Source organism: Dermacentor variabilis, chromosome 2, assembly GCF_050947875.1.
Source record: "Dermacentor variabilis isolate Ectoservices chromosome 2, ASM5094787v1, whole genome shotgun sequence".
NCBI classification, from domain to species: Eukaryota; Metazoa; Arthropoda; class Arachnida; order Ixodida; family Ixodidae; genus Dermacentor; species Dermacentor variabilis.
Window position 1 is genome coordinate 42752840 of NC_134569.1, and position 27504 is coordinate 42780343.

Below are 27504 nucleotides of genomic sequence, written 5' to 3' on the forward strand. Positions count from 1 at the left end.
CAAGGCGAGCCTTACGAGCCTTAGAAACAAAAGCAGCTCACTTTTGCATTGAACAAAATTCAACAGTGTTCTTTGGACATGCTACCTGAGTAGGGACTCTACGAACAGTATCAGAATCAGTTACAGACACAGGGTGGTCTTTTTTTAAGTTTCTTCCTCGGAAAATTGTTAACTGAGACATGTATGTATCATTTCATTGCTTATTTTGGGATGGATATATCAAGATTGGCAGCAATCCCACAATTTCTGCTAAGTAGGTATGACTTCGTTATTACTTGGCTTCAAATGTGTAATTACAATATATATGCCACAGAGGAAATGAGTAAAAGTTGAAGCATTTTGATATGCCATGTGGGTTATGTTTAGTCTAGCCTTTGCATAGACTTTTTATCTGAACCCCTTGACATCCATTTGGTGCTCAATAAATCTGATGTGATTTGAATTACGTTATTTGCCACAGGAGATTCCTAAACAGTTGGTTTCATATATTAAAGATACATGTTATAACTGAGTTTTATTGCAATTAACTTATCTTCTGTCCCCTGATCACATGTATATTTGGTACATTATAGCCATATACTTCTTTCTTTTCATTATAGTGTGTGCTTCTCTTTTATTCCTCTTTCCCTTAGATCAAGACATTGGAGTCACTGGACAAGTGAATGTGAAAAGGCAGACACATTCCATAGTCTGTAGAGGCTCCTTGGTCAGTTAGTATGTCCAAGGAACCTGTATAGAATCTGAAACGTTTCTGCTTTGTCACCTTCGCTTGGTCAGCGGCTGTTACTTCTTCGTTCATCACGTCTACTAACCAGACGAAAATTTTCGTCAAACTTCGTACATCTTCTTTTTTTTCAGAATCAGAATCAAAAATCAGAATCAAAAATTTATTATTAGAAGTTGGGTCACAATTACAAGTACTTAGTATGCAGAAGGAGGTCCCATAGTCAAAGACTGTATCGGGACCTCCTGTACAAGAACGGTTATTGTAGTTAACATCTAAAGGCAATTAATTTTCCCTTCATTCCTTCCTGTTGGTGTTAGTAAATCAGCACCTCATCGGGTTTTCTTTTTCCTCCAATCTTGCTTCTCATTTAGGTGCTGCCTTGAACAAGCTTGTGGCGCAACAGCACGCCAAATCGATTTCAGGCCTGGAATTCTTTGGTGTGATGCCCGTGCCCAACTTGGACAAAATATTCCAGCTGAAGAAGAAGTATTTCAACAAGCGCACGAGCTCCCAAATATGGGATTGAGGATCCGAGGGCTTGTATATTGTGTTAGAATTGTGGAGTGACTGCTAATTACCCTGCCCTCCTCCCTCCAGTTTTAAACTTGCTATACATGTGCAATGACGAACATTTTTCCGAGATGTGTCTGCACAGTTCTGTATTCTCATTTTGTCATGTTCTTTGCAAGATTTTGAATTGTTTTTTATTTTACGCCTGCAGAAAACAACGAACGCACTTCACAATCATTGTGTGCACGCTCACGAAGGCTAAAGAGCCTGAAGTAGATAGCTGCTAGGCGACTTGCTTTTATTGTGCAAACCATGTGGATGGACTCCTAGATGAAGCCATCAGCAAGAGTTAACCTGCTGCCTCTTTTTAATTCTTTTATTTCTTGGTTTTTCTTTTCTCTCTATCTCTCTCTTAAGTGTCACCTGTTCCAGGCAGTACAAATTGACCTTTTCATGGCTTACTCGAAGAGCCGGCCATCACTTCCACATCAAATTGCAATGTTCAAATACCCTCTAAAGTAGGTCCCACTAACTACCATCCTAATAATGTAGTGCACGTTTTAGTTGCGGACTGAATTTTTGCAATGATGCTTCGCCTAATGAATGGAAGCTCAGCAGCACAGTGTGACGTATACATGCAGCTGCAGTGCACGCTAGCTGCTGGCAGAGTCGTGGTCACTTCGTCGGCGGTCACTTGAAGCTGGTACTTGTGAAACAAAACTCTCACAGAAGCGGCATAGTGTTTTGCATCTCGGACTTGTACCACGTGAAACAGGCTAATACTCCACTCAGACGAGTAAACTTGGAGATACTTCGAGCGAGTACACTTCATCTCGCTGAGTGTTACTCTGGCGGCGAGGTGCTAGACGGCAAAACCAAGTGCCATTCAGGATTTGTAAGTCTATGAAGCCATAGGGTATGATTGATATGATTCTGGGAATTTTTAGTTTTGTAAATGGTTACTGTTTTGTTCCAAAGAAAAATGCTTATGTACGAGAACCTCTGCCATCAAAAGCAGAAATTCATCTTCTTGTTTGGGCCAGTACAAGTAAGGAACATATCCAAAATCTACTGGGTCAAAATGGCGGAGATCGCTGTAAATGAATGTTCCAAGTTTTCTTTTTCCCTTCACTGAGGTCACAAAGGTGCTCATAACATTTGAAATTGAAAAAAGTCTTGAAATTAGGGCCGACTCTGCTGTGAGCATTTATTTATTTATTCTTGAAGCGTAGCAAACATGGCTACACACTTCAATGCAGCATAGCGAGTCCCTCGAACACACTAGCTGGCATGTGCACTCTACAGCAACGGTCACTAAATTTGCCCGTCTGACTTGGGGGTATTAATTAGTCTTGGGGTTATCACTTGCACAGCTGCAGTACATATGCCTTAAAGCAATGATGCTATTATGCTTTGCAATTTGGCGAAGGAGTAATGTCTGGCTCTTCATGCAATTCACCTTGAGCGGAATTCTCGATCAACTGATAATTTAGCGCCTGAAGATGCTGAATTACTTACGCTTCAATCTGCTTCAAGGGAGTGCACTCAGACATCATTATAATGTCATATCTGGCACAAAATTACTTTCGGTATATCTTATAATCCGTTATATCCATGTTTACTATGCTGGCATTCGACTGTGTAGAGTTTCTCAGGATGTCTTCATTAAAATAATGCAGATGTCTTAGTATCATTTATGTTCATTTCTATTTTGCTTTAGTTAAAATGATATTTTTTCCCCCTTGTTTTTTAAACTTAGCCCAACATACTTTTGCATGCACATTTTCATGTAAGCTCAGCATTGTAAATACATTCTCTCATGCTGTGTCACTTTGTAGCTTAATGTGTATGCGCTTAGATTACATTCTGTCTCAGTGAACTCCTTTGCCTTTCCAATAAGTTCGCTGTTTTTACTGCGGCACTTACATTGCCACCCTTATTACAAAGCTCCTTGGAGCTTGGTACTTTTTTTTATTCTGGACAGAAGGGATTTCATACTGCGTTGAAGGCAGACAGTGTATGAAAAAGAAGTTACCAGAAGGCAGTGTGTATGCATCACGTTTTTGTTGCACACAGGATCATTTCTTTTCAAGCAGTAAATGCAAGTTCACTTGTTCATATATGGTAGAAAGGGTTCACATAGATGAAGCCTTTGTGATGCCTCAATGCTTATGTTTTGTGGTTCACTCTTGAATATGATATGCTTACCAGCAGTTTGTACATTAAGCTATTTATAACCTTAAGTGATGTCTTATATTACATGTCTATATTAATTTTGTGACTGCACATTGTGCCCTATACATTGTGTGCCCCCCCCCCCCCTTCTTTTTTAACTGATATAGTGCACTGTTGACTTCTGTTGGTTCAACCTCTACAGGGACTCACAAATTTGTTCATACTATTCATCGTCCAAATTAAAATGAGGGCTCAACAAGCATGGATGCCATTTGTTGGTTTTTCAATGCAGTATATTTAACCAGTGTTAAATTAGCAGGTCATCTGTGGTTCTCAGCTTTGCTCTTCTAAATAGGTGGAAAATCCCGTAAGCCTTTGCATGCGAGTTGCCTTGGCCAAATTCTAAGCCCCATCGCTCATTCCCTTTTAAAGCACCGCACAATGTGCGAGCTCTCCAAAGTGAGCACGCATTTGCCACCCAATTGCTATACAATGACTCAAAGAAATAAATAAAGCGTAGGCGCTGAAAGGTTTCTTCTGTGTGTTTGTGTTTGGCTAGATTGTCTCATACATGACAAGGTAGGTGCTGAACAGTTGGGTATGTGATTTCAGCATTGATGTTAGTGGCAGGATACGAAATATATGAAGAAAACCACAAGGCTGAAAAAAAAGAATCTTTGCTGTTTTGTGGTTTTCATTTTGTCTCCTGTCACTCCATAGCACCTATGAACCAACTAGCCCAGCAACAAGTAATGATTTCATTATGTAAGTGCTAAAGGTACGACGGTGGCCGTACAAGATTTAAGAAAAAAAAGATGCAACCACATGCTTGCCCTGGGGCCACAAAACTACTTGTTTTGTGCTTGAGTGATGATGATATATGTGTCGCTTATTTTGCTGCTCAGCAGAATACTTGGTGCCTTCGTATTCTTTTGCTTAGTTGCAAAATCTCGTAGTGGTGCTCAGGTGTCCTTGCATCAGTACCTCTCGCCCTGGGCAAATAGTGCCAAGGGAGCAGGTTTAGAAGAAAACATGATTGACACTGCTGTGGCAAGTTGACAAGTGTGGCAACTGAAACTTTCAATGGAAGACTGTATTCTCCCCCCCCAAAAAATAAAGGAATCCACATGCTCAACAGTTTGCTATAAATAAAAATAAAGCCTACATGTTGAGACAAACAGTGCCATCACATGCGACTTGTTACTATAAAACCATTAAATATAGTAAATGATTATAATACAACCTATTGCTATAAATTATAAGAAATTCAACATTTTATATCATATTTCAACAACTGAGAACAATGCAGAAATGCAAAAAAAAGGAAGCAAGAAAAGACAAACTACGCATTTTGCTTAACATGGTACGAATACAATGGTGTGGGAAGTTTAGTTTCATGTAACTAAAAGAATTTTTAAGTTTTGTTTTAAATCTGATACGCTTTCTGCAATTTTAACGAAACATGTTGGTATTCCACAGTGGTCCATATCTTTTCTTTGAATAACATCTAAAGGTAGTGATGTTACTGTCTTGTATGATGTTTGGATCATGGAGATTGTTAGTCTCCTACGGTGTGCCTCATAATCATATTGTGGTTTGGACATGTAAAACCCCATAATTTTTTTTTTTTAAAGTCTCGTAATGGTGTTCTGCAGTGAAGACTGCATGCTAGTCCTCCAACCACAGACAAAATCATGGAAATACCACGTGCAGTGGTATATGCCAGGTAATACTGTAGGCATGCAAGTTGCACGTCACCTGCTTTCGTCTGTCAAGCAATATGCTGTAAGCCAAGTGAAATCAATAATTTATCATGCACCCCCGCCCTTTTTTTTTATTCTTTATCGCTCAATTCTTGCACAGCAAAGAAAAAAACGGGGGGGGGGGGGTGCTAGCACATCGCTACGTAATGTAGCTTCGCAATCCGATGCCGTCAGCACCGATCAGTGCAGTACGAGGGAGTTGGCGGTGACAATTCAAATTTTACCGTTACCGTTAGATGGAACTGACCAGGCTACTTTTCTGTTAAAGCTAAGTTTGAGTAAATCCCTCATTATATGATTTTCTCTCGCATCATCTTTGTAAACGACAGAAAATATGTTACTTAGTATTGCCTGCTGGATATAAAATCAGGCTCCTTGGTCGATTAATTTGTATTCTGGGCTCGTGTCTTATGTGCACCCGCAGTTTCCTCTAAAGTTTTGTTTTTGTTTCGATAACTCGGGGGAGCATTTTGTGTCGTGTGGCCTCGTCGATGTCAGCTTAGCCTCCGATGGTAGTACGCATGATCCAAGAAAACAACTATCGTTTTGTTCTTAGTTCGTTTTACTTGAGCGGATGACGCAAGCAAATTACAAGGTCTGCGAGTGAACGTATCAACTAGTGGCAAATATTAAACAATCTTCCTCAAAATTATAACCTAAAGTACGCTCATGCCCGCGCACACGGCGTGAGGTCCGCCGTGCGGCAAAAATTTTGACGCCTGTCAGCGGTTCCAGACTACGTCGCTAGGAGGCTGAAGTCGTGTCGTTTTCCCCTCGGCGTCTTTCATTGTTTGTTTTTTTAGATTGCGCAAAACGCGCAAAAGTATCCGCACCTCACCACTCCACAGACCTTGTTGAAATTTAAGGCCAGCAAAGTGATGGAATCGTTGTTCGCTACCGCCGAAAGGCTCTCTGCGTCTACGCCAGGAAGGATAAAGGTAAGTGCTCGGTTTCGGTGTTATTTCGGCGTGTTGGAACGTCTTTTTTCGCACTCACTCCTATCCTCTTCACCGGATCGTGGAGAGTTCCGTTTCGGAATGGGCATGCGCCGTAGCGACTTCCGTTCGGCGCGCCGATGCAGCGTGTAGGCGCTTGTTCCATACCGAAAAAACACAATATATCCCACATTCCATTAAAGTGAAGTTAAAGTTCTCTAATGGCCAGAGAAACAAACCCAAAGGTAAAGTTTTCTCTGCATGTTATCGCATTTCCAACACACTTCGTCACTTTGCGCAGGAGCGCTTTGTTTGGGTATCGTAGGTTGCCCAATGAATTACTAAGCCTAGTGGCTTTGTGGAAAGCTTTTTGATGGTTTAGGACAGTCGTGTTGGACAGTGGCTGTCCCAGGATTATCCGGGCTACTTGCTGGTCGCGGCTGTCAACGTTATTCATGTTGCGAACCGCACGGTGCGTTGCTGATAGCCTGTTTCTGCTGCTCCCTTCTGGCACTTCTGGCGTGAGCCACCTTGCCTCGAGGTATTTTGTATTTCGCGCTTTAATGAGGCATCCCTTCCTCGATCCTCGTTTGCACAAACTGCGACTATCGTATCGACGCCGTGACTCTAGCACGGGGTCTGGTTTCATGTCCTAAAGCAAATGAGCGTTATCTACGACGGTGTGCGTGCTCACGAGCACCTGTGTGTGTGCATTGGTATCTGTTGTTTTTGATGACGTCTGTGTGCCAGTTTTCGGTTTCCCTTCGTGGTTGTAATTTTCTTGTAACCGCCCTGCTGCACTTATTTTCTTCAGGTAGAAGAGTACAAAGAAAGACTAAAAAAAGAAGTGAGTATTTTCTTATTTTATTGTTAATGCATCACTCTAAAAAATTTCCCAGGTACTGAGAATGAAAACGTCGCTTTGTTACATGCACGTTATTTTAACTCTGTTTTAAATGTGTGTGTAGTCGACAAGCTTTTTTTCATAATCGGCACATTTGAATGTTCTTGAATTTATGTTGTTACTATTGGGTGTTTTATGTGCGAGTAGTACACGTTCTTGAGAGGTGGTGCGGTCTAGCAATGTCTAGATCTATGCTTTAGCTGGAGTACTTCCTAATTTTATTTATTTTAACATTAATGTGCATGTTTGTGAGACGCCGGCTCTCCACCGTTCAAATTGTGAAAAGCAGATCTGCACAAAGCTCGCATATTTGTAAATTCGCGTCTAAATTGTGGCGCGCAGTACGCCCATGGTTGTTTCCGAGTGCCTGCTCGAAAATGTATTTTTGCATTCTTCGGCTTCGCAGGCAGAGGAGTTGGTTTTGCACAAATTTCCTGAGAAGATATTGGAACTGGAAACCTTGCTGAAAGTATGTATGCAAATCATAGTTGCGTTTTAGGTGTTAGTGCCGTTTCTATTTTGTACTGGTATTATGTTCATTGCAGACAGATAAGTTTTCGAAGACAGACCTTGCAGCTGTACATGTGGATATCAACATTCCAGTGCCTGAACCGCCATTCATCAACCATGAGGCTGATTTGGTAAGAGTAGCCATGAGCTGTGATGCACAACTGTTGTTTTCTAAACATAAAAATGATATTGCAGCCAGCCTACCAGGGATAGGTTAACCCCATTCGTGACATGCTTAAACATCCCAGTTGCCGACAGGTTTTAACTCCTCTCAAAGAATAAATTAACTGCTGCTTGTGCTGTTCGATGGATTGTGCACTATCAAAAGCACAACTAAGCACTCAGCCAAGGCTAGGCTCATCCATGGCATTGTTAGAAAATGCAAAGTACCACTGATGAGCTGAGATCATTGGCTGGATTTACCAGAAAAGTGTGAATCAATCCAGCTCAACCTTCTTCTCTGTAGTTTTGCACAACTAGCTTTTTATTTCTGCAGCTGCTTTGTTCTATTTCAAGGCAGAGCTTTTGTTGACAATTTGGGCTGCCACCAAGTGTCGTTTAGCTCTGTGGCCGCTCTCTGACATTAAACATGGCAGTCGTCAATCTTCATCACTCCACAAATAGTCGAGAAATCACAGATGAGCAAAATATGCAGGCGAAAACAGTTGTGTAGCTGCCTTTTCATTTCTGCTACATACACATTTTTTGCATTCACAAACACATTCACCACATTTGCAACTTTTTGTGGCAATTAAGGTGAAACTACAGGAGTGGAGCTTCTGCACTTATGTTGTTGTGCCAATTAGACTGGCAGCACTTGACGGTGCTTTTGGTTTCTGGAAGGAAACACTAAATCAGTGTACTTAGCGATGTACTTTGGCTTATTTTGCTGTTGTCCTCAGCTGAATCTAATGTGGTTGAGAATGTAGGACTTCTTTCAGGAGTGCTCTTAATTGTGCATGTATTGCTCCGTAGCTCTCCCTCTATTGCAACAGAAAGTTGTGTGTATGTTCTGTACTCTCTCGGGGCTGCACTAGAAGTACTCATACACAAGTATTAGGAGCCAGGGAAATAACTTCACATTGTCTGCAAATTTTTTTGCAGATATTTGTTACAAGCTAATTTCAGTGATAAGCATTTTAGCTTTATTTCAGTATGTCCATGTTCATTATATCGAGGTTCGACTTTACCATGTCAGCTCCGCCCATATGAAAGCCAGGAAGCTATTCATATCTGTTGCATATTTGTTGCATATTTGTTGCATATTGCGTAAGCACCGCCATCTAGTTCTTAAAGGGGTTGGGACACCAAATTTTGAGGCTATAAAAAGCATGTTGTAGGCTGCTTCCGTATGCAAGGACACCCAGAACGAGGTATTGGACGCTGCAAACATTTCAAAATAATTTTAATTCAGCTCCAAAAAGTCATTAAAAACTCCTTCTCGTAGTCGAGACCCATCGCTAGCGCGGCAGTTACTACGTCACAGAGGAGGAACGAAAATATTGACGTCATAGCACACTAGCACAAAAACGTGACGTATGATGAGTAGCGATGAAATGCCGATTACGGAGCCTGCTGAGCCGAGCGACCGAGCATAGCCTCCACTATGACCGAGCTACAGGCATATAGAAATCCTTTCTTAATGCAAAGAAGGGGTAAGGCGTGCAGGCACGGACACAAGAGGAGAGAAGTGGACAACACGAACGCCGCACGGCGGCCCGCGAACGGCAAACTGCGTGTGGCGAGTTGCCGTGCGGACGGGCCTTTACACGTTTGAGTATAACACTAGCCGGCCGACTCCGAAAGGGACCAGCAGGATATGCGGCGTTCATGTTGCCCGCTTCTCTCCTCGCATAGTCGCATAGTTCGGCAGCTCGGAGCGGTCTCTCGTTCACTTGGCCTTTCTCAGCGTGAGGGCCCGTCCACGTTACCGGCACGGAAACTCGCCGCACGGCGTTTGCCGTTCGCGGGCCCCCATGCGCCGGCGGTTTTGCTCGCGAACGGCGAGATTTCCTTGCCGTAGAGAGGACGGGCCCGGGATCCATTTGTGCGGCAGCCGTACGGCGAAGCGGCTAATCAGCGACCGAGGAGTGGTCACTCTGGCACCGACAGCAGCTTCACCTCCTCTGATCGTTCGGTGCCGCCGATATCGTTGCTAGGCCTTTTCCGGTTTACTTCAAAGCTAAATTACGGCGCTTCGGAATGAATCACCGACTCTCACAAGCCGCAATATTTTCTTATCCTTGTTGTCGCTCTTCGCAGTAATTATAATCATCGCGACATGCACTTTGAATCGCCAGTTGTTGACCTCTGCTGGCAGAGCACGCGTATGCGAGAGCAGACGACGCAGCATAGTTTTACGTCACTATTTTTTGTGGTCCACGTGACCAAACCATGTTGCGTTTCCTCCTCTGTGACGTCATAGCATCCCTCGGAGCCCAGAAACCGAAACCGAAATCGCTCGGTATAATAATGCTATTATTAAATTATTTATCGGATATATATGACTCCCGCTGTGTGTATCGTGCTCCCTGAAGCATGACGCAACGTTTGAATCAACAAAAGCATGAACGAAAATTTTGATGTCTCCACCCCTTTAAAAAATGCAATGCTCAAATATAGGAAGTTTACTTACTCCTTAAGAGATGGCACACAGTGCATAATGAAAATATGCGCGCGCTATGGGTGTGTGAATATTGAAATTTTCTAATACGAATCAAATATGAATAAGGCAAAAAACTGTCTTCAAATATCGAATCGAATGTCTAAAATGTGTGTAGCATTAAAATGTTCTAAACAAGGTAACAATAGCTTTATTACCCTTTTAAAAAATCATATTGCATTTCACAAGGCTGCTGCATGTTAAAAAGACTCATTATGGGTGATGCATTAGGTAATGTCTGGTAATGCTCTCAATCAGGTAATACGCAATTACAGATTATTGTGAAGGCAAATTAACTGCTCAAAATGTTCAGAAGGTGAGCACTCTCTATGCATTCTGACATCTCCACCGGTAGAAAACTCTCACTAGGAACTGAGGTGGCTGGGATGGTCAAGTACTGGGTGAGTGTACTTAAAAGTGGGTACTTGAAGCAGTCAATGGACTGTCCCCACTCACAAGGATCCTTGCCCCTTTCCAGAAGAGGCTTTTCCACATAGTTTGCAACTTCCCTCTCAGGGGCAGATGCCGAGTGTGTCCTTTTCCACTTATTACTAGATCGTCAAAAGCATTCCTCAGTCTTGTGTAGTACCGCCAAAGAAGACTTCTGGCTTTCTTTTCTTGCTTGCTCGGTGACTCATCATCCGCAGTTGATGCCATTCTTGGAGAACATGCTTGAGCAAGGACTGTATCAGCACTCGGATGCAGTTAAAGCTCAATTTAACGAAGTGACGACCATGCGCGAATTATTTTGTTAAATTGGGAAGTTTGTAAAATCGAAGAAGGAATTTTTCGGTCCTTTAAAATAAAAAATTTTTACCATAGCATCATATTTGCCGCTAATCCAGCCAATCTGCTGCATAAACCATGAAATAGCTAAAGCAACCACTGCCGCCCCTATCGAGGCAGTGTGTTGAGTCCGCAGTTCTGTGCATGAGCACGGCGTGCAGCCTTGTCAAAATAAAGTTAGGATTGCGACTAGGACACCTAGATGTTTCAAAGTGTTATCTTTAGAGCGCGTGCTCGAAGGAAAACTGTCTGTCAGAATCGTTTAGTTCAGGGTAAACTCAGCCAAGTTTCATTAATTCAGGTTGATGACAACAGTGAACCTATGGGTACCTGCCAGATAATGGAAATTTCTTCGTTAGATAGGGAACTTTATAAAATCGGGTTGTGTTAGATTGAGCTTTAACTGTAGTTGCAAGTAGCACAGCAGCGAAGTTAGCGTGGTTTGCGTTTGCTTTACAGAGCCATAGCACCATCTTAGAAAAGTGGGAACGCAAGGCGAGAGTTGTCGATGGCGATGCAATCTTGTCCTCTGACACACACACACACACATATATTATTTCCAGACATCTCAAAATAGTCCCTGGTAACACCTTCGAGATACATATTTTATTGCATATACTTAAAGAGCCTGAAAGTACGTCGTATATCATTATGAAAGAGTCATTGAATAAAGCTTGGTAAAAAAGAAACTGAAAGTGATCATGTCTGATGGGCAGGTTGCAGATAGAATGAAACAGAACAGACAGACATAATGAGCGGATCATGCGAAGTTCTCAGTGAATAAGCATGTTCTTAGGAGAATGTGGGGCAAGTGTATAATTCATTACTTGCTCCATTATTCGCAGTCTGTGTGAATATTTACCGTTTCTACCGTTATTCGGCCCTCCTCGAATATTCGGGAATGTATGAATATGCATTTCTCAAATCGAACACGCTTCGAATAAGGAAAACTTTCTATTTGTATTTGAAATTTAAAATTATTTGCACACCCCTAGCGTGCGCAATTCAACCACAAAAAAGGGCTTGTCGGGCAGTGGCCTACAGCGGGCCACTGCGGCCGTGTTGTGTTGTTAGGAGCTGCCCGACAGTGGACCACAAAGGGTTAAAGGGTCCCTGAAACGACTAAGACAAATTTTGTAGACACACAGGGTACAGCTACAGCAACACATTCATGCCGCAATTAAAGCGAAATATCTTTTTAAGAGAGCTGTGAGCAATGACAAGTTCCCCTCCTCCCCAGCCATGCTTTTTCTCAACTCGTTAGTTGAGCGATTCGAGCTCTCCCTTCATTAACTCTGTGTCATGATGTGACATTGTATTGTCTACTTCCGGTTGTCTTCGAGCCAGCGCGAAGTTGCTCCAGCCTCTCCACTAGCCGCCTGGCTGTCGATCCCCTGTGAACGTTCTGTCGCAGCGTCGAGTGTGTCTGGTATTCTAGTAAACACAGGCAAGTTGTGCGTTTCGACGGATGAGCGGAAGTGTTAACTAAAATGTGTTTATACTACTAACATTGTGATGAAGGGGCTTTAACGTAAACCTTAGCATCCTGCACAGTGCAGCTTTATTGAGGTTGTAATCCTCTGGTGTGAAGTGACTGCCAAACGTGTAGGTGCTGGCACCTATCGGATACCGACAGCCCGATCTGCTGCAGCCATTATGCTCTCAGGTTGCCTTGAAAAGGGACACGGTGTTGCAGCATGACATGTTGCTGATCACTAGATTTGCAGCCCACAACGTAACAAGGTTGTGCTCGTTGTGCTTGTAAGAAAAGGCTTGAGAGCAACCCTGAGCATGCAGTTCAACATTGAGAATGTAGCACAAGCAGACACTTGGTGTGCCGGAAGTGCTTGAGTGTAGTGATAAATGGTCATGTATTCTCTTCCTGTTTCTTCTTTTTATACAGACGAGTGAACCAACATTCCAACTTGTGAACAGGATTTGTTCACTGTAGAGTTGGAAAAAAAAAAGTTATTGCTGATGTAATCTGGGTAGCCAATCGGCTAACATGACGAAATGGTGTGCAATGTGCTTTCAATGTGGGTGAAATGCGCACACACCCGCATACTTAGATTTAGGTGCATGTTAAAGAACCTCAGGTGGTCCAAATTTCTGGAGCCCCCACTATGCCGTGCCTCAGTATCAGGTCGTGGTTGTTGCACATAAACACACCACACCCCTCCCTCTCTCTCTCTTTTATACATGCAATGGGCTAACTACGTCAATTGGGAAGGGGTGGCTGAAAACTTAGGGGAACGACTCCACTGCAATCGGTAGCGATGCACACCTTTAAAACCTTATGATAAATTGCATGCTTTACGTGGACTGCTGAAACGTGTCGCTGATCAGAAGGACCTGTCTTAGTTCAGCACAATGCGTTGGCGGGCTAGTTGGTGCGAATCCATGAATACTTTGTTTAGCGCAAAACAATACACACAAGAAAGACGACAGGACAAGTTGAGTTGAGAGTAGCACCTTGTCCTGGTCGTCTTTATTGTGTCTGTTGTTTTGCGCTAAACAAAGTATTCATGGACCTGTCCTAGCGACTCAGTGTGTTTGTACAAGATCGTCAAAATCGTTTCAGGGTCCCTTTCAGTAGCCTTAGTTGTACATAGCAGTTGTACTCCTCTGTAATTTGCTTATTTGGCATTCTGTGTTGTCTCGTAGCTAATGGCTTTAGGCCAGGCTTGTTCCAATAGGTCGGAGGAAAATGAGTGCCATGGATGGCTTCTTGTGCTCTCCTATCTGCAGTAATGACACCTGCAAAAATGTTTAGTTTGGCACAGTAGATTTCCATTAATTCGGCTCCACTTGATTAGATTATTTGGTTAAGTCAATCCTGACCGAAGGTCCCAGCCGGTGCTCATGCATTTGTATGGTCCCAAACTTCCCTTATTTTCATCCAAAATTGGTTTTCGCCTGATAATTCAAGCTTGACCAGCCAGTGCACGTGCCTGATTCTTATGACCCCAATAGCGACCCTTTTAGTTGCAGCGTTTCTCGACAGATTTTCGGAGGCAGTGGAACACACATCACTTTCTTGTCAAAATCTCCTATTTTCAGCCTGCCCTTACATAAATTTGAGTTGAAAATGGCCTGCATGGTGCAATTGGATAAGAAACAAAAACTGCCCTTGTGGCATTTTTGCTGCATAACGTAAATGTAATGTGGCAAAGCTAACTTTAAACTCTGTGCCAAAGGGGACTTTAGGAAATCTTTTTTCCTGTAGTGCAAATAGCACATGGATGTAGAACAGAAACATACACACAGGCGCTGTGTGTGTGTCTAACGTTTTGCAGCTTTTTTTCCTGTAGCGCAAATAGCACAAGGAGACAGAAGAAAAACACGCACACAGCGCCTGTGTGTATGTGTGTGTTTCTCCTCTGTGTCTTTGTGCTGTTTGCGCTACAGGAAAGAAGTGCAAAATGTAACACCAACAACGCCAAATATCTACCCTGATGGACTTTAGGAAATCGGCTTCCATTGTGCAACACGAATTAGACTGCCACTTTTCTTGTCCAAAAATTGGGTGTGTGTCAGATTTCTACTTTAAATGCTTTGTTTGCATGTCTGTTAGTTTTCTAGTTTGGACGTATAGAAAGTGCGCATACATATAATTTGGTCAATTTCGTTGGTTTGGTCAGGTCAAAATAACAGAAGTCGGCAGTATAGCATTAGCGTGTTCCAAAAGTGCAACAAATAAACAAGGATGTTCAATTCAATTTAACCCATTACTGTTCCTTGCGAACAGTGAGAGCAAAACATTTTATATTTTATGACTAGGGAATGGTAATACAGCTATGTTGTCTGTAACATTGTGCTGCAAAGGGCAAGCAGGTTTTCTTGGAATGTTTTGGTTTCTTTAGCAGTTAGTTCTTCCACGAAGCATCAGTCAACCAGTACTTGACATGTGGTAACATGCAACAATGGCATTAATTTCGCTGTGGTGCAAGGAGGCCTCCCCTGACACAATCAAAGCGGTGTCGCAATCTATGCTTGCTGTAGCCGAGTAGCAGATGGCATGCCAGAGGCCTACAGAGCATTTGCATGTTTCCTCTTTCATTGCAGTCACGTTCAGTAGCAGGCTCACCGGTCTTTCACATCTTTCACATTTAACAAGCTTTCTCAAGTAAACTCTCATTTGTTAGTTTGCACTCGTAGAAACCTGTCTTTCTTCTTCATCGGTTAGCTGCACAGAATCGTCAACGTTTTTTAACGATTATCATCACCAGCATAAATGCACATTCTAACGGGAAAATAGTGATCTGAGCAGGCACTGCTACTATTACTCTTCAGGCAAAAAAGATTGTCTCCTCTCTGATTACCAAGCAACTAGTACCTAAATTTTCATATTATGTGTGCTTACATGTTGCTGTTTCAATGAGAAAGCTTTGTTCTTTCCTTGCAGCCTGCAGCAAAGAAAAGAAGGCTTGAAACTCTTGAGAATGAAATCACAGGTGAGTGATGTTATGGGTCTTCTAGTTGGTGCATAATGGAAGGGCCTTGGTGTTCAGCTTGCCGGCAGGTTTGCAGCTTCAACTACATTGTGCATACACTGAGCAGTTCTGTCAGTTTCGTTGCCAGTGGGCTTTCTGCATAAGCTATATGCTTGATAAAACTTTCTTTTGGGCGTGTTGGTGGGGTTTACTAGACAGGGTTTTGGGTGCTAGGTGGACATGTGCAAGGAAAGGTACACATACAATATGCCTTGTGTGTGTGTCTTTCCTTTTGTATGTCCCATCTAATGTCCAAAAACCAGGTTTAGTAAACTACACATTCCTATAGTGCAACAGCTTGTCCATATATATATATATTGACATTTAGTCTCAGTGTTCTGCAATGAGAACTACAATTTGTATCACATATTCGGCGGACACCAGACTGCCATGTCCATTGTCTGCCGCCTATCTGCCCACACGTGAAAATAGTTTGAATGGAAAGATCGCCTACCACTGATTATTAATTTGTTATGGCATTCTGCTACTGCGCACAAGATCACAGCTTTCATTCTTGGCTGCAGTAGCTGCATTCTAAAAGGGCGGCATGCAAAAAGCACTTCTGTATCATACCTTGCATGCACGTTATGAAGGGTCAGTCCCAAAACTTCCTGGAATGATTTTTGTAGTCGGCAACACCACCTGGTGGGGCTGGGCTTCGGGCAGAGTAGTAGGGGATCTAAGCTTCGGAACGAGACCGGTCTCGGTTGCCTGTGGGCAGCTGTTGAGGCAGGTCTTGCTCCACGCAGAGGTATCTACTATACCCTCCCTGAGAAAAAAGGAATGGACCAGTTTTTGGACCACTGTTATGCAATCAAGTTTGTGTGAAACTGGGTAAAAACAGGGTGGAGACGCTCGAAATACTTTAGAAAGCTTACGGTGACGACATAATGAAACAAAGCCAAACTTTTGTGGCACAAGAGGTTCCGGGAATGCCGGGAATCTGTCAACGACGATCGCTCGGAACGCTCGTCGACATCACAAACGGATGACTCTGTGCAAAAAGTGCATCAAGTTCTGGATAAGGACCGGTGATTAAGTGTTCGGATGATTGCAGAGGAGTTCGGAATTCTCAAAACAATCATTCATCGCATTTTAACAGATTATCTTCAAATCAGGAAAGTGCGCGAAAATGATGCCAAAAGTCCTGACAAGTCAGATGAAGGAAGAGCGTTTGTTAAAGTACCAGGTATTGCATGAACGCTATGAAACGGACCCAGAATTTTTGGACAGAGTGATCACAGGGGATGAGATGTAGATTTTTTAGTAATCCTGAATGAAAGCGTCAGAGCAGCGAGGGGCACACCACGGACTCTCCTTGCCCGAAAAAAGCAAGGATGAGCAAATCGCGAATCAAAGCAATGCCTATTGTGTTTTTTGACAGAAAATGTGGTTCACAGGGAATTCGTGCCATAGACAGTCTCAAAAGTGCTCAAATGGTTGCACAACAGGGTTCGGCACGTCCGAAAACAAATTTGCGACAATTAGATCTTGCACCATGGCAACACGTCAAGCCACACTGCGCTCAATTTCTCCGAGTTGCTGGCCAAAATGGGTGTGGCAACGCTGCCATACAGCCCTGATCTGGCACCACCGAACTACATTCTCATCCCAAAGATCAAAAGAACCCTGAAAGGAAGTCTGCATCGGACGCTGAAGAGGGTAAAAGCAGCTGCGACGCCTTCGCTGAAGGAGTTTCCTGTTGATGGCTTCCAGGGTGCTTTCAATGATTGGGTGAAGCATTGGCAACAGTGCATCAAAGCAGGGGGAGAATACTTCGAAAAGTTCTTAAAAGATTGTAAATTGATATTGAATAAACGATTTATAGAAAAAAGAAAGTTAAGGGAAGTTTTGGCGCAGGCCTTGTAGAACCCCAGGTGAACAAAATAAATTTGGAGCGCCTGCCGTCCCTCATAACCCATTTGGCAGTTCTTCGCATGTCAAACCACACAATGTAACCCTTGCGGTGGTTTCTTTTTTTTTTCTGTCAGATATGTTCTGTAGAACATTCCATTCTATGGGGAATATTAGACTATAAAGGTTAAAAAAAATAAAAGGATGAGCTGTCCACAATTCTCAACAGTTCTTTCTCTTTTTACAAAGCTTTCTTTCCTGATTGAGGTCTATGGCTGTTGTGCATGCAGTGGTTTAGAGTAGATGTACTCTTCTTTTACTTCTTTTGTAATGTTCTGTTACTTTTGGCTTGCAAGCTTGCTATTTGCTATTCGTATTTATTTGCCTGCTTTCTTTAGCTGTCCTTGGTTACTGCTGTGAAGTTTTTGATCGACAATTGCAGAAGAGGCGTTATGTGCATTGTCTCTTGATTTAATCATATTTACTTACTCGCCCCATCTCTCCCTCTTTGTGCAGGCACCAAAGTGTTGGTCCTACCAACAGGCTCAGTCGGCACTAACAACCACATTGTCAGCATGGTCGATATCGTCAAGCCGAAGATTTGGCAGCTTGTAGATGACACAAACATAGTGAGCTATTTGGAGTTCTTACATAGGTTGAAAGAACTTCCTTTGTTTTCAGATAAAGCCCAATAATTGCAGATTTTTGCACCCGAAAGAAGTTTCGTGGAAATTGGGTCACACCCGAAGTTTGCCCTTTCGTAAAGAATAATACAATAGAACTTCATTCATACGTTTTCTCTCCTTTTTTTGCGAGAAAAAGCGTACTAACCAGAAAAATGTAAAATCCAAAGCAACTAAAAAATTTTGACAGGCTCAACTATTGTTGTCATCTATGTAATGTGAAGCATTGCGCGGTTTGTTGCGATACAAGATGCTGACGCGCATGCAACTGGTGGTGCTCCGGCTGTTTTACTTATTGCGTGGTGTTTTAAGAGGGCAACTCCAGATGCGGCTGAAGTGAAATGTGATGCCCACATCGCGTCGCCTGCAGCAGGGAATGGGGGTGCATTTGGTTTATCGCTTACTAAAAGGGTGCAGATGCTTATCACAGTAGGTTTGGAGGCGATAGCAGTGAATGCTGTGTGTGATGACCCGGGCAGAGATTTGCTGGTACCGGAATAAGAAACCGCGCCGTCATTTTGACATGAGGTGTGCAGGGATATGCCCTTCTCAATTACACACGCTTCGCGCCTTTTCTTGTTCACATGGGATCTAGCGGCCAGAAAACTTATATATGATCGCAGTCTGTGGCAGGGGACGGCAGTGCGTATCGGTTATCGCCTGTTATAAAAGCGTGCGCTACACTTCCGACGGCACTACACTCTGTGAAACAGATAGGCGACAATGCTTATTGCAATAGAATTGGTAGTGATAGTTGTGAATGCTGCGTGTGACTACTATGGAGATTTGCTTGTACGAAATGAGAAACTGAGTTCGTGCCGACGTTTTCACGTGAGACGGGCAGTTAGACTATACAGTCGCCGACCGTTTATTCGGACCTCACGGGGACTGCGAAAATATCCGAATAAACAGGTGTCCGAAAAAGCAGATTAAGAAAAAAAAATGAAATACTTTATTTCCACGCACTTATTCTGGCTCGGCAGTAGCCTTGGAAGAAATCGTGAATGCGCCGTTGCACGCTGTTCCGTTTGCGCGCAATCAGATAAGCCTGAATCTCGGAGAGGGTCGTATGGTCACTATTGGCGGCTGAAAGCACAGTCACTGCTTGTACACGCTCCGCATGCGACGGCAGCGTAGCACATGGTGCGTCATCTTCCGACTCGGAGTCATCGTCCGGCGGTGCAGCAGAAATTTAACGAATGATCTTGCCGTCGTCGAGTTCTGCGCATGTCAATACAGCAGTGTCAGCACCTATGAAATTGTCAAATGAGACGGTGTCCGGAATCGCAATGCCACCACTGCGCAGGTCTCGGCAGAACATTTTCCGCGTCAGTAGGGAGCACATCGGAAGCACATGAAGTGAAAACTGTGAGCAAGCCAAGTACATGGTGAAAGCAGAAGCCAACGTTTCATTGAACAAGTGAAATTGTCTTTTTCAAGGCGACATATGCTCTCCTCAGCACAGTATATACAAGCTCAAAAGTATTCGAGCAGCAGATCCACCCAAGAAAACTACTCTGACTCCTACTGCACATATCTCCACCGATAGTACTATGAACAAGCATCCAGAGCACTGCGGCAATGCAACAGACATATAAGAGTTTAAATCTCGTTCAAGTTGATCTCCTCAAATGTGGTCTTAACGTTTGGTCCCACGAACAATGCAGTAAATGAGTATGAATTCCACAAAGATATAACAGAGTTTCCAAGACACATGTGCATCAAGGAATTCTTTTTTGATAGCCCAGACTTCGGAAATTGGGACAGACTCTCTTAGACCACCTGGCATGTGGGCACCAGAAGCCGCAACAGTGCCCCGAGCTTGATCAATATATAGCGCTAATCTCAAAGAAAATTCTAGAGTTAATGCAGCATTGCTGCAAGTGCGAAAATTTGTCCCTGCCCAGCACCAAATTTTTAAAGAACTCGTGGAAAGAAGGGATATTGTAATAAAACTCTCTGACAAAGGCGGCAGTATTGTAATGTGGCCTATAGGAAAGTACAAAAATGAGGCTTTCAAACAGCTGAGCAACCATGCCCATTACAGAAAACTTGACTCTAACCGAACTTTGGACTACAGCAAGCTAGTACAAAGTACAATAACGGAGCTCTTGTCCCAAGAACTAATCACCCAGTCTGAATATTACTTCATGATGCCCAATAAGAAAGAAGCCGACCGCTTTTACCTTCTTCCTAAAATGCGTAAGGTTCCCGTATAAAAAATATATACAGCTGAAATCCCAGGCAGGCCTGTAGTGTCTAATAACACTCCTACCAAGACACTATATAAATTCTTCAATCACAATCTGTCCGGTATTCTGACCACCCTACCATTTTTGTTCAACATATGCCTTACTTCCTCCGAATAATCAGCTCAATTAACACCAACCAAATCCCCTGTGACCACACTATTCTGGTAACTTCAGATGTTACTGCTTTTTACGCTAACGTACCCATGACTGAAGGAATTGAAGCCATGTCAAAGTCCCTCGCAGTACTCTACACAAGCATGGGAACACCATACACTTCCACATATGCAGACATTTCATGGGACAGTTCGAAGCAAACCTGATGAAATGATACCCTTTAAAACCCCTTACCTGCCTGTGATACATTGACATATTCATGATATGAGAACACGGCACAAATGCGCTAACCAACCTAATTAGCAATTTTAACCGCTTTCACCTGAGTGTTAAGTCTACTGCTCTCCACTCTCCTAGCCCAATCAACTTCCTCGACATGGCGGTTTACATTGAAAATGGAAAACTGAGAACATTTTACTGGAAGCCTATGGAAAGCCTGCAGTATTTAGACTACAGCAGTCATCACCCACAACACTGCAAGCAAGTAATTTTTGTCAGACAAGCGAAATGAACAAGTATCTGTAGCAAAGACAACAATTATATCCACCACTTAAATGACTTTAAAGTAACGCTAGTGGGGATAAACTATCCACGAATATCTCGCAACTGGGCTTATGACATTACGTCAAGATTAGAAAGGCAGTCGGAATTAGAACAAACAACCTACACCAGAATCTGAGAGACCACCAGCCTCTATAACAAAATGTTCCAATGCCCTCCCAAACATAAACAACATCCTACGAAAATACCACCCAATATTGTCAAGTAACGAGCATCTCAGAAAAGCGTTCCTAGATGTACCAAGGGTTAACTATCGCCACAACAGAACCTTTAAAGACATGTTAGTGCTTGCAAAAGTCAGCCAACATCATTCCCCCTTCACAAAAACATGATCCCGCCCCATGTGCAAAACCTGCAAGCACCTTCAAAGTGACGTTAAAATTAAAATCGCCGCAAATAGCTATACACACTAATGAAAACTGGCCTTACTTGCACTAGTTCTGATATAATATATATGCCTGAATGTTCTTTCTGTAAGAAACAATGTATTGGTGAAACGGGACAATTAATGAACGTCATGTTAAATGGACGTGTGTACACAGCTAAAAAGCTTCGCAAAGCCGTCGCTGGTCATAATAACCTACCAGGTCATAACTTTGTGGAACTTAAACTCTGCATACTACAGTCAAATTTTTGTTCTGTGTGAGACAGAAAATAGAGAATCATACCTCATCCATGAGTTGCTACCATGAGTCCAAAGACATTGCAACCAATAGGCAGTAAAGTTTCAAAGTGATATTTAAAATCTATTCGCTATGCTAAGGACCATACAATGAAATCTTCCTTAACTCGGTAAGGAAGCCTTCATTGCAATAAGGCTGCCTTATATCATTCTGGAAGCTTCCTTGCTAAGGAGCCCTCGGTGAAGGCTTCCTTGGTGCTTCCTTAGCGTAAAGTTGCTCTGAAGCTACCTTCATGTGTCCTTATGCTGCTCCTGGCCCTGAACGAGCATTTCACCGCACTGCTGGCCCACGTAATGCTTGCTTCAGCTTGCGTGCTGTCGCCTGCCTGCGGAGAAGCGCAAGCACAGCCAGCACGGCGCCAGTCGTCGACGTTCGTTTCAGTCGCATGTTCGGCATGAGTGGTGCTACCATAGTTAGCATAGTGGCGTCTCGCAACGCCGGCGTGCCTGTGTTGCTGTAACTCAAGTTCTGTGCTCAACTGTAGAGGCTTGTCACATTGAATAAACAGAGAACGCATCCACACATCTCCATTTTAGCAGTTCAATTTAAAGATTATGTGCTAGACCAGCTTATTTTTATTGAATAAATGTGTTGAATAAAGGTATGCTCACGAACCCACCCGTGCTGCAACCATTCCTTACTTTCAGATGGGTGAAGGGAGCTTTCAGGGTATGCTTGCCTCCTCTGCTAGTCCATCACGTAAGGTTAGAAGGCAGTCAAAGGAAAGGAAGCGTAGAAAGCCTAGTTGCAGATTGAATTGAATTGTTAATTAATGTGACCAAGAGCAGCATACATGCCTTCTAATTTGGTGCAGCACAAATAAGGAAAGAAGGAGTAATTTAATACTATTATCGCTCCGTGTTAAATGAACGTTGCAGTCAAGTTATGGAATTTGGATTAAAAAGAGAGTTTAGATATAGAACAGCAGCAGACTTGAACCAGTCCACGACCGCTGCACCCTTCCATTCGTTTCAGTGGGGCAGCAGTGGTGCGCTTTCAACCATGCCATTCGTTTTGAAAAGTGCAGGGTTGGTAAACAATTTTGTTGCACCCTCCCTACCGATAGTGCAGACTTTGTGCAGACATGCAGCAGACACAACATGTTAGTGCCGTTCAAACACTGCTTACGCATGTCTGCTGTCTGTACGCAACCCAGTGTGTGTTCAATGCCTCAGAGGCTGACCATACATGCAGTTCGGAACCTCTCAAACTGAACGGATGGTGCATTTTAGGCATACAAAACACCTGCACAGCGTCTGCACCCGGCACTCGTTTCAAGTATCATATTATGCCTGCACTATTGAAATTGAGCTGCACACTTTCTGAACTTCTCGTGCCGCGCCCTGAACTGGTTAGTGGTACAGGCAAATCAAACGAGCCAGCGCTTGTTGGAAGTGATATGTGACAAAGAACATTGAGAACCTGTGTAGCTCCTCAACAGGACCTCCAACAGAGGTGATGCCTGCGGGTTGCTAAATAATCTAGGAGGCGATGTGCCACAGACTTATGCCACATTCATTAACCACAAGGTACACACATTGTTGGCTTAAGTGTTATTTAAAGGGTGCCAATAAGCAAATTGGATAATTGTGAGACCTGCATCTTTGCCAAGATTGCTTCAGTAGCACATGTTACTCATTTATGCCTAACCACTTTAGCCAAACTGAAATTTTGTTGTAGTTGGTCTTTGAAGAAACAAGCATGCCTGCACAAGCTGCTTTCAAATGTCACACCACTGTGCCAGCATTCCCCTCTACCTTGCGTCTTTGCCCCCATTTACATTGGTCTTTTTTTTTTTCTCCACACTTCATGCAGCTTCATGTGCTTTGGCATCTAGCGGTTGCTTCACTTTCTTCTTTGGTGCTCTTTTTCTTTCTCTCTTCAGTTAAAAATGTGGATACAGTTTCTCATACCAAGAATCGAGGATGGAAACAACTTTGGTGTTTCTATACAGGTACGTCACCTACTAAAAATCCTTTGTCTCTCAAGAATTGCAGTCAACCTTGTTACAATGGAACGGGATATGAACTAATGGGCCTAATAAGGTAATAGTATGTCCCCTTGAAATTCTCATAGAAACCCATACATTTAATGTTATTGTAACAAAGCAAGAAAACTAATTTAAATGGATATAACAAACCTTACTTTAGTTCAAGATATTACTGATAATCTTTTGCTGATTAGGCTGAAATCTGGTGGCATGCAATGCTGCTTTTAATTTGTCAGAATCAGCAGTTCAAAACTCCCACAAGCTGTCTGCTACACAGCCACATGCCAAAATGGATACATTGCTGAGTCTATGGTTAACGGTTATTCAACAAGGGAGAAATTCACTTCCCCGCTGCAAAGGGTGTGAACTGTGTGCCATGGCACCCCTGTCAAATGGCATGGCCCATTGGATCTTCCTGCGGGTAAGAGGGGGAGGGGGGGCAGTGGGCCGTATTTTTATAATTCATTTAATTTTCCATCCTTTTTTGTCATCTGCTACGACAAAACCTTGCGGTTGTCATTGAGATAGGGCACTCTCTGTGATCAATGGTACAAATGAAAAATTAGTGTTTCAAATTACAACCACTGCTTGTGTTCTCAATAATTGCTCAAATTGTCAGTGTATCAACAATCTTTAGCTGCACTTCAACAGTGAGCAGAAGCCTTGTCCATCGACTTTGGTCGTTGGCCCAGTAGTTACTAGCAGAGCAGTCCTTCCTTTCCTGACGACTTTTATTGGCCGTGACTGTGGACAATGCTTAAAACAAAAGTAAAATGCGGCTCCCTCTTCAACTTTGTTATAGGAAGGTTCTGCTGTACAAGAAATTATGGATGTAGAATCATCATTCGAAAAGCAACTGGTGTCACTTGTCATATGTGCAAGATTTGACTGAAAGATAGTTCTCATCATTCTAAAATTAAAAAAGAACATAATTAAGAATTGGAGGGAAAAGGCAGATAACAGCAGCATAGACATTGTGTACGGTCATCTATCAATCTCTTGTGTGGGGTTCTGCTAGAGTTGGGGTCGGGCATGTCAAAAGGGTTAGCTGGCCCATGCCGTCACCCAACTCAACCATGCTAAGGCCGTTGTTGAAGGGAGGAACATGTTCTCATTGAGAACGAGGAGTACAGGGTTTATTTACAATATCTACATGAAGAGCGGAGAATGTTAACATTTAGCATGACTGAAAGTGAAGCACACCAAGGAGCCGAAAACGGCTGCTTAAAACCCCCCTCTGTCTAGAACTGAGGTTGAACAGTGCGAATAAAACAAGTACACGAGGTAACAAAACACCACAGACAGCACTGACTGCCAACTAGAAGTTTATTTGAATTTCTCCAGCCATTTTATTACCAGCATAGGCATGCGTACAGCAGTCGCAAATACATCTGCAAAATCAGATACATCATAATCTTTCATTCTCCTCTGTCCTCCCTAGGCCCTTAGGCCAGGGAAACTGCCGTTCAATCTTTGCCCAATCGGAGTGTCCAAAGTTGTTGAAGGACCCGTGTTGAGGGCGAGGGTTCACACACTCGCTCCCACACCTTTGTTTCACTGAACACACAGAAAGGAGGGTGGCTTCGTAGACAAAGGTTGTCACGCTTGATTCAACCTGGCACTTCTTGGTCCTTGGTATGACTCCGCAGTTAGCTGAGGCGTTTGTCAAACGACCGTGGCGGTTACCGGAGTCGGGGAAGGAGTGCCGTAGAACACCCCTTTTACAGGAGTTCTCTTGCTCTCATTGGTCCGTGAAAGCAACAGCAAACCTGCTAACAATACTCTGTCCACCAAACGGTGCATGCTTGTCCAAAGGGGATGCATTGTTGGCTTCACAAAGCGATTCGTCATAGCAGGGCCAGAGAGGCCAAAACGTCACTACCTTCGTAACAGTGCAGAGTTCTATGGCAGAGGACAGTAATGGTATGGGAGAAGTTCACTAAGCTTACACATTTGAAGTTTTTGTGTGGTATCTTAAACTTGGAGTTCTGTGCACATTCCTTTCAACATAACATTTTTATGTGCTGCAGGAAGACGCCTTGACAGAAATTAGAGCGGTGGAGGGTGAGGCAGCAGCATTCTTTGACCAGATCTCTCGGTACTTCCTGACACGGGGCAAAATTATTGCAAAGGTGGCCAAGTATCCACACGTGGTAAGGACCTCTTTTTTGTTATCAGCTGTTCGTGACAACACAGTGTTGTTGATTGTTACTTGACTTGCATCGCCGATCACCGTGATGTGTTCCTGTAAATTGTAATAATGTTTACCATATTCTGATAACTGTACGGGCATTCCAAGAAACCCAATCTGCCACAAGCTGTCGCCCGCAATTCCAAATTCAAGTGAACTAAGTGGTGCAAAGTTAAAGGCCACTAGTGTAATCAACACCCTGTTGATCTGACAGGTTAATATCAAAAGTTTTGTGTTCATCAGTGGCAGATTCAGTACCAGTCCCTATTGTAGTGTGCAAGGCTACCATCACTGAGCGTTCCAAATTTCATTGTTCATCAATTCTGCTTTTTTTTCTTTTCAACATATGACATTAACTTGACACTTCATAGACTGTTCCCATTAAGTCTTACCTGTTTTAACATGCAATGTAGTCACCATCAAAATCCATCACTTTACGACGAATTGGTGCGCATACTTGAATGCAGCAGCGCCACCCGTCTCTCATTCTTGTGTCTTTTTCGACCTATCACCCTGCCACTCATGGTAAGAGGGGTGTTTTTGGTATTGTAAAGGGGTAATTTGCTAATTCAGATCAGTTTTTCTGTGTTGGTGACCCTTTAAAGAGCAGGCTGTCTTGAGACTCGTGGCTTCTTGCTACGAGTACAGGAACAGTATTATACACAGATGCTCATGACAGTACTTTCTAGAGACTGCACAGGTTAAGTGCGGTATGTCAAATTTTGTTAAATGTTCAGGGCCAGTCTAAAACCAGTTTGCTTCTTGTTGCTGGGCTAGTTTGATACTTGCAGTGGAATTATACGAGATGTAAAGAATGTCTTCTGAACAATGTTAGTTGCAAGGGGTGTTCCTTCCTGTCCGATCATTTTTTTACATGCTTTCGTGTCTTGTGCATTATAAAACCAGATTGTTGCCCTGGCCTGGTAACATGAGGGAGAGAAAGCTTAAGCAAGGCTTATGAGCTGTTGTTGCCACAGGCTCAATTTCGTTGTTTCTCTGTGCATCTTTGCATAAATACTGGAGCCATCACCCTATGCTTGCAGTACACTGAACATATTTTTTTTTCACTTGTGCATATGTATTTCATGCTGATGCAGTGGTGGTGATGCATAATGCTTTGTCACGTGTGCAGGAGGACTTTAGACGTACCGTGCAAGAGCTCGACGAGAAGCAGTATGTGAGCCTGCGGTTGGTTCTTTGTGAACTCAAGAACCACTATGTAAGAGCAGCTCCTCGTGCACTGCTAGCAAGACCATTGTGACTTTCGTTATTAACCTCTCTCTCTCTTGTTGTGCAGGCGACCCTCCACGACTTGATCACGAAGAACTTGGAAAAAATCAAGAGGCCACGAAGCAGCAATGCTGAAAACATGTACTAGCTTTTACACTAATAATAAAGGCAAAAACAGGTGGCTGTGGGCTGTTTGTCTAAGTTCTAGCTGCATTTTCAGAGTGAATGTATCGAGCTCCAGCAGCTGTTTCTCAAAAGGACTTCATTCATCTGGCTTGAGAAAGAGTTACAAGTGCTGCATCACTATATTATTACTGTTGACAGGTATGATTTTCAACACCATTAGAAGGCCAATACCTGCAAGCTTCATTGCAATAAGTGGCATTGTGGTGGAAACTGCATGTTTCTGCAAATGGTGGGTGACACGTAGCAACAAATCCAGTGTGGCACGATCACGCTGTTGATTTGCCTTCTACTATAC

At 43.1% G+C, this 27504-nt stretch overlaps 2 protein-coding genes across 4 annotated transcripts in view; both read left to right on the top strand.

Annotated features, from left to right (window-relative positions):
* The window catches only part of LOC142571702 (uncharacterized), a 69309-nt gene extending 64692 nt beyond the window's left edge, over positions 1–4617 (top strand). For both annotated transcript variants that reach the window (XM_075680240.1, XM_075680241.1), the window contains exon 14: positions 1099–4617. In XM_075680240.1, the coding sequence (XP_075536355.1) occupies positions 1099–1253 (155 nt within the window). In that variant the 3' untranslated portion in view covers positions 1254–4617. The remainder of the gene's footprint in view (positions 1–1098) is intronic.
* Positions 4618–5960: 1343 nt separating this feature from the next.
* REG (proteasome regulator gamma) lies at positions 5961–27206 on the top strand. Of its 2 annotated transcripts, none has more exons than XM_075680243.1 (10): positions 5961–6113; positions 6925–6957; positions 7421–7483; positions 7560–7655; positions 15378–15426; positions 17836–17948; positions 23498–23566; positions 25633–25755; positions 26926–27012; positions 27091–27206. In XM_075680243.1, the coding sequence occupies exons 1-10, from the start codon at positions 6054–6056 to the stop codon at positions 27169–27171; spliced, it is 774 nt and encodes a 257-aa protein (XP_075536358.1). In that variant the 5' UTR covers positions 5961–6053; the 3' UTR covers positions 27172–27206. The 2 variants fall into 2 exon arrangements, with proteins under 2 accessions (XP_075536358.1, XP_075536359.1); XM_075680244.1 differs by lacking the exon at positions 5961–6113 and adding an exon at positions 6224–6355.
* Positions 27207–27504: the final 298 nt, after the last annotated feature.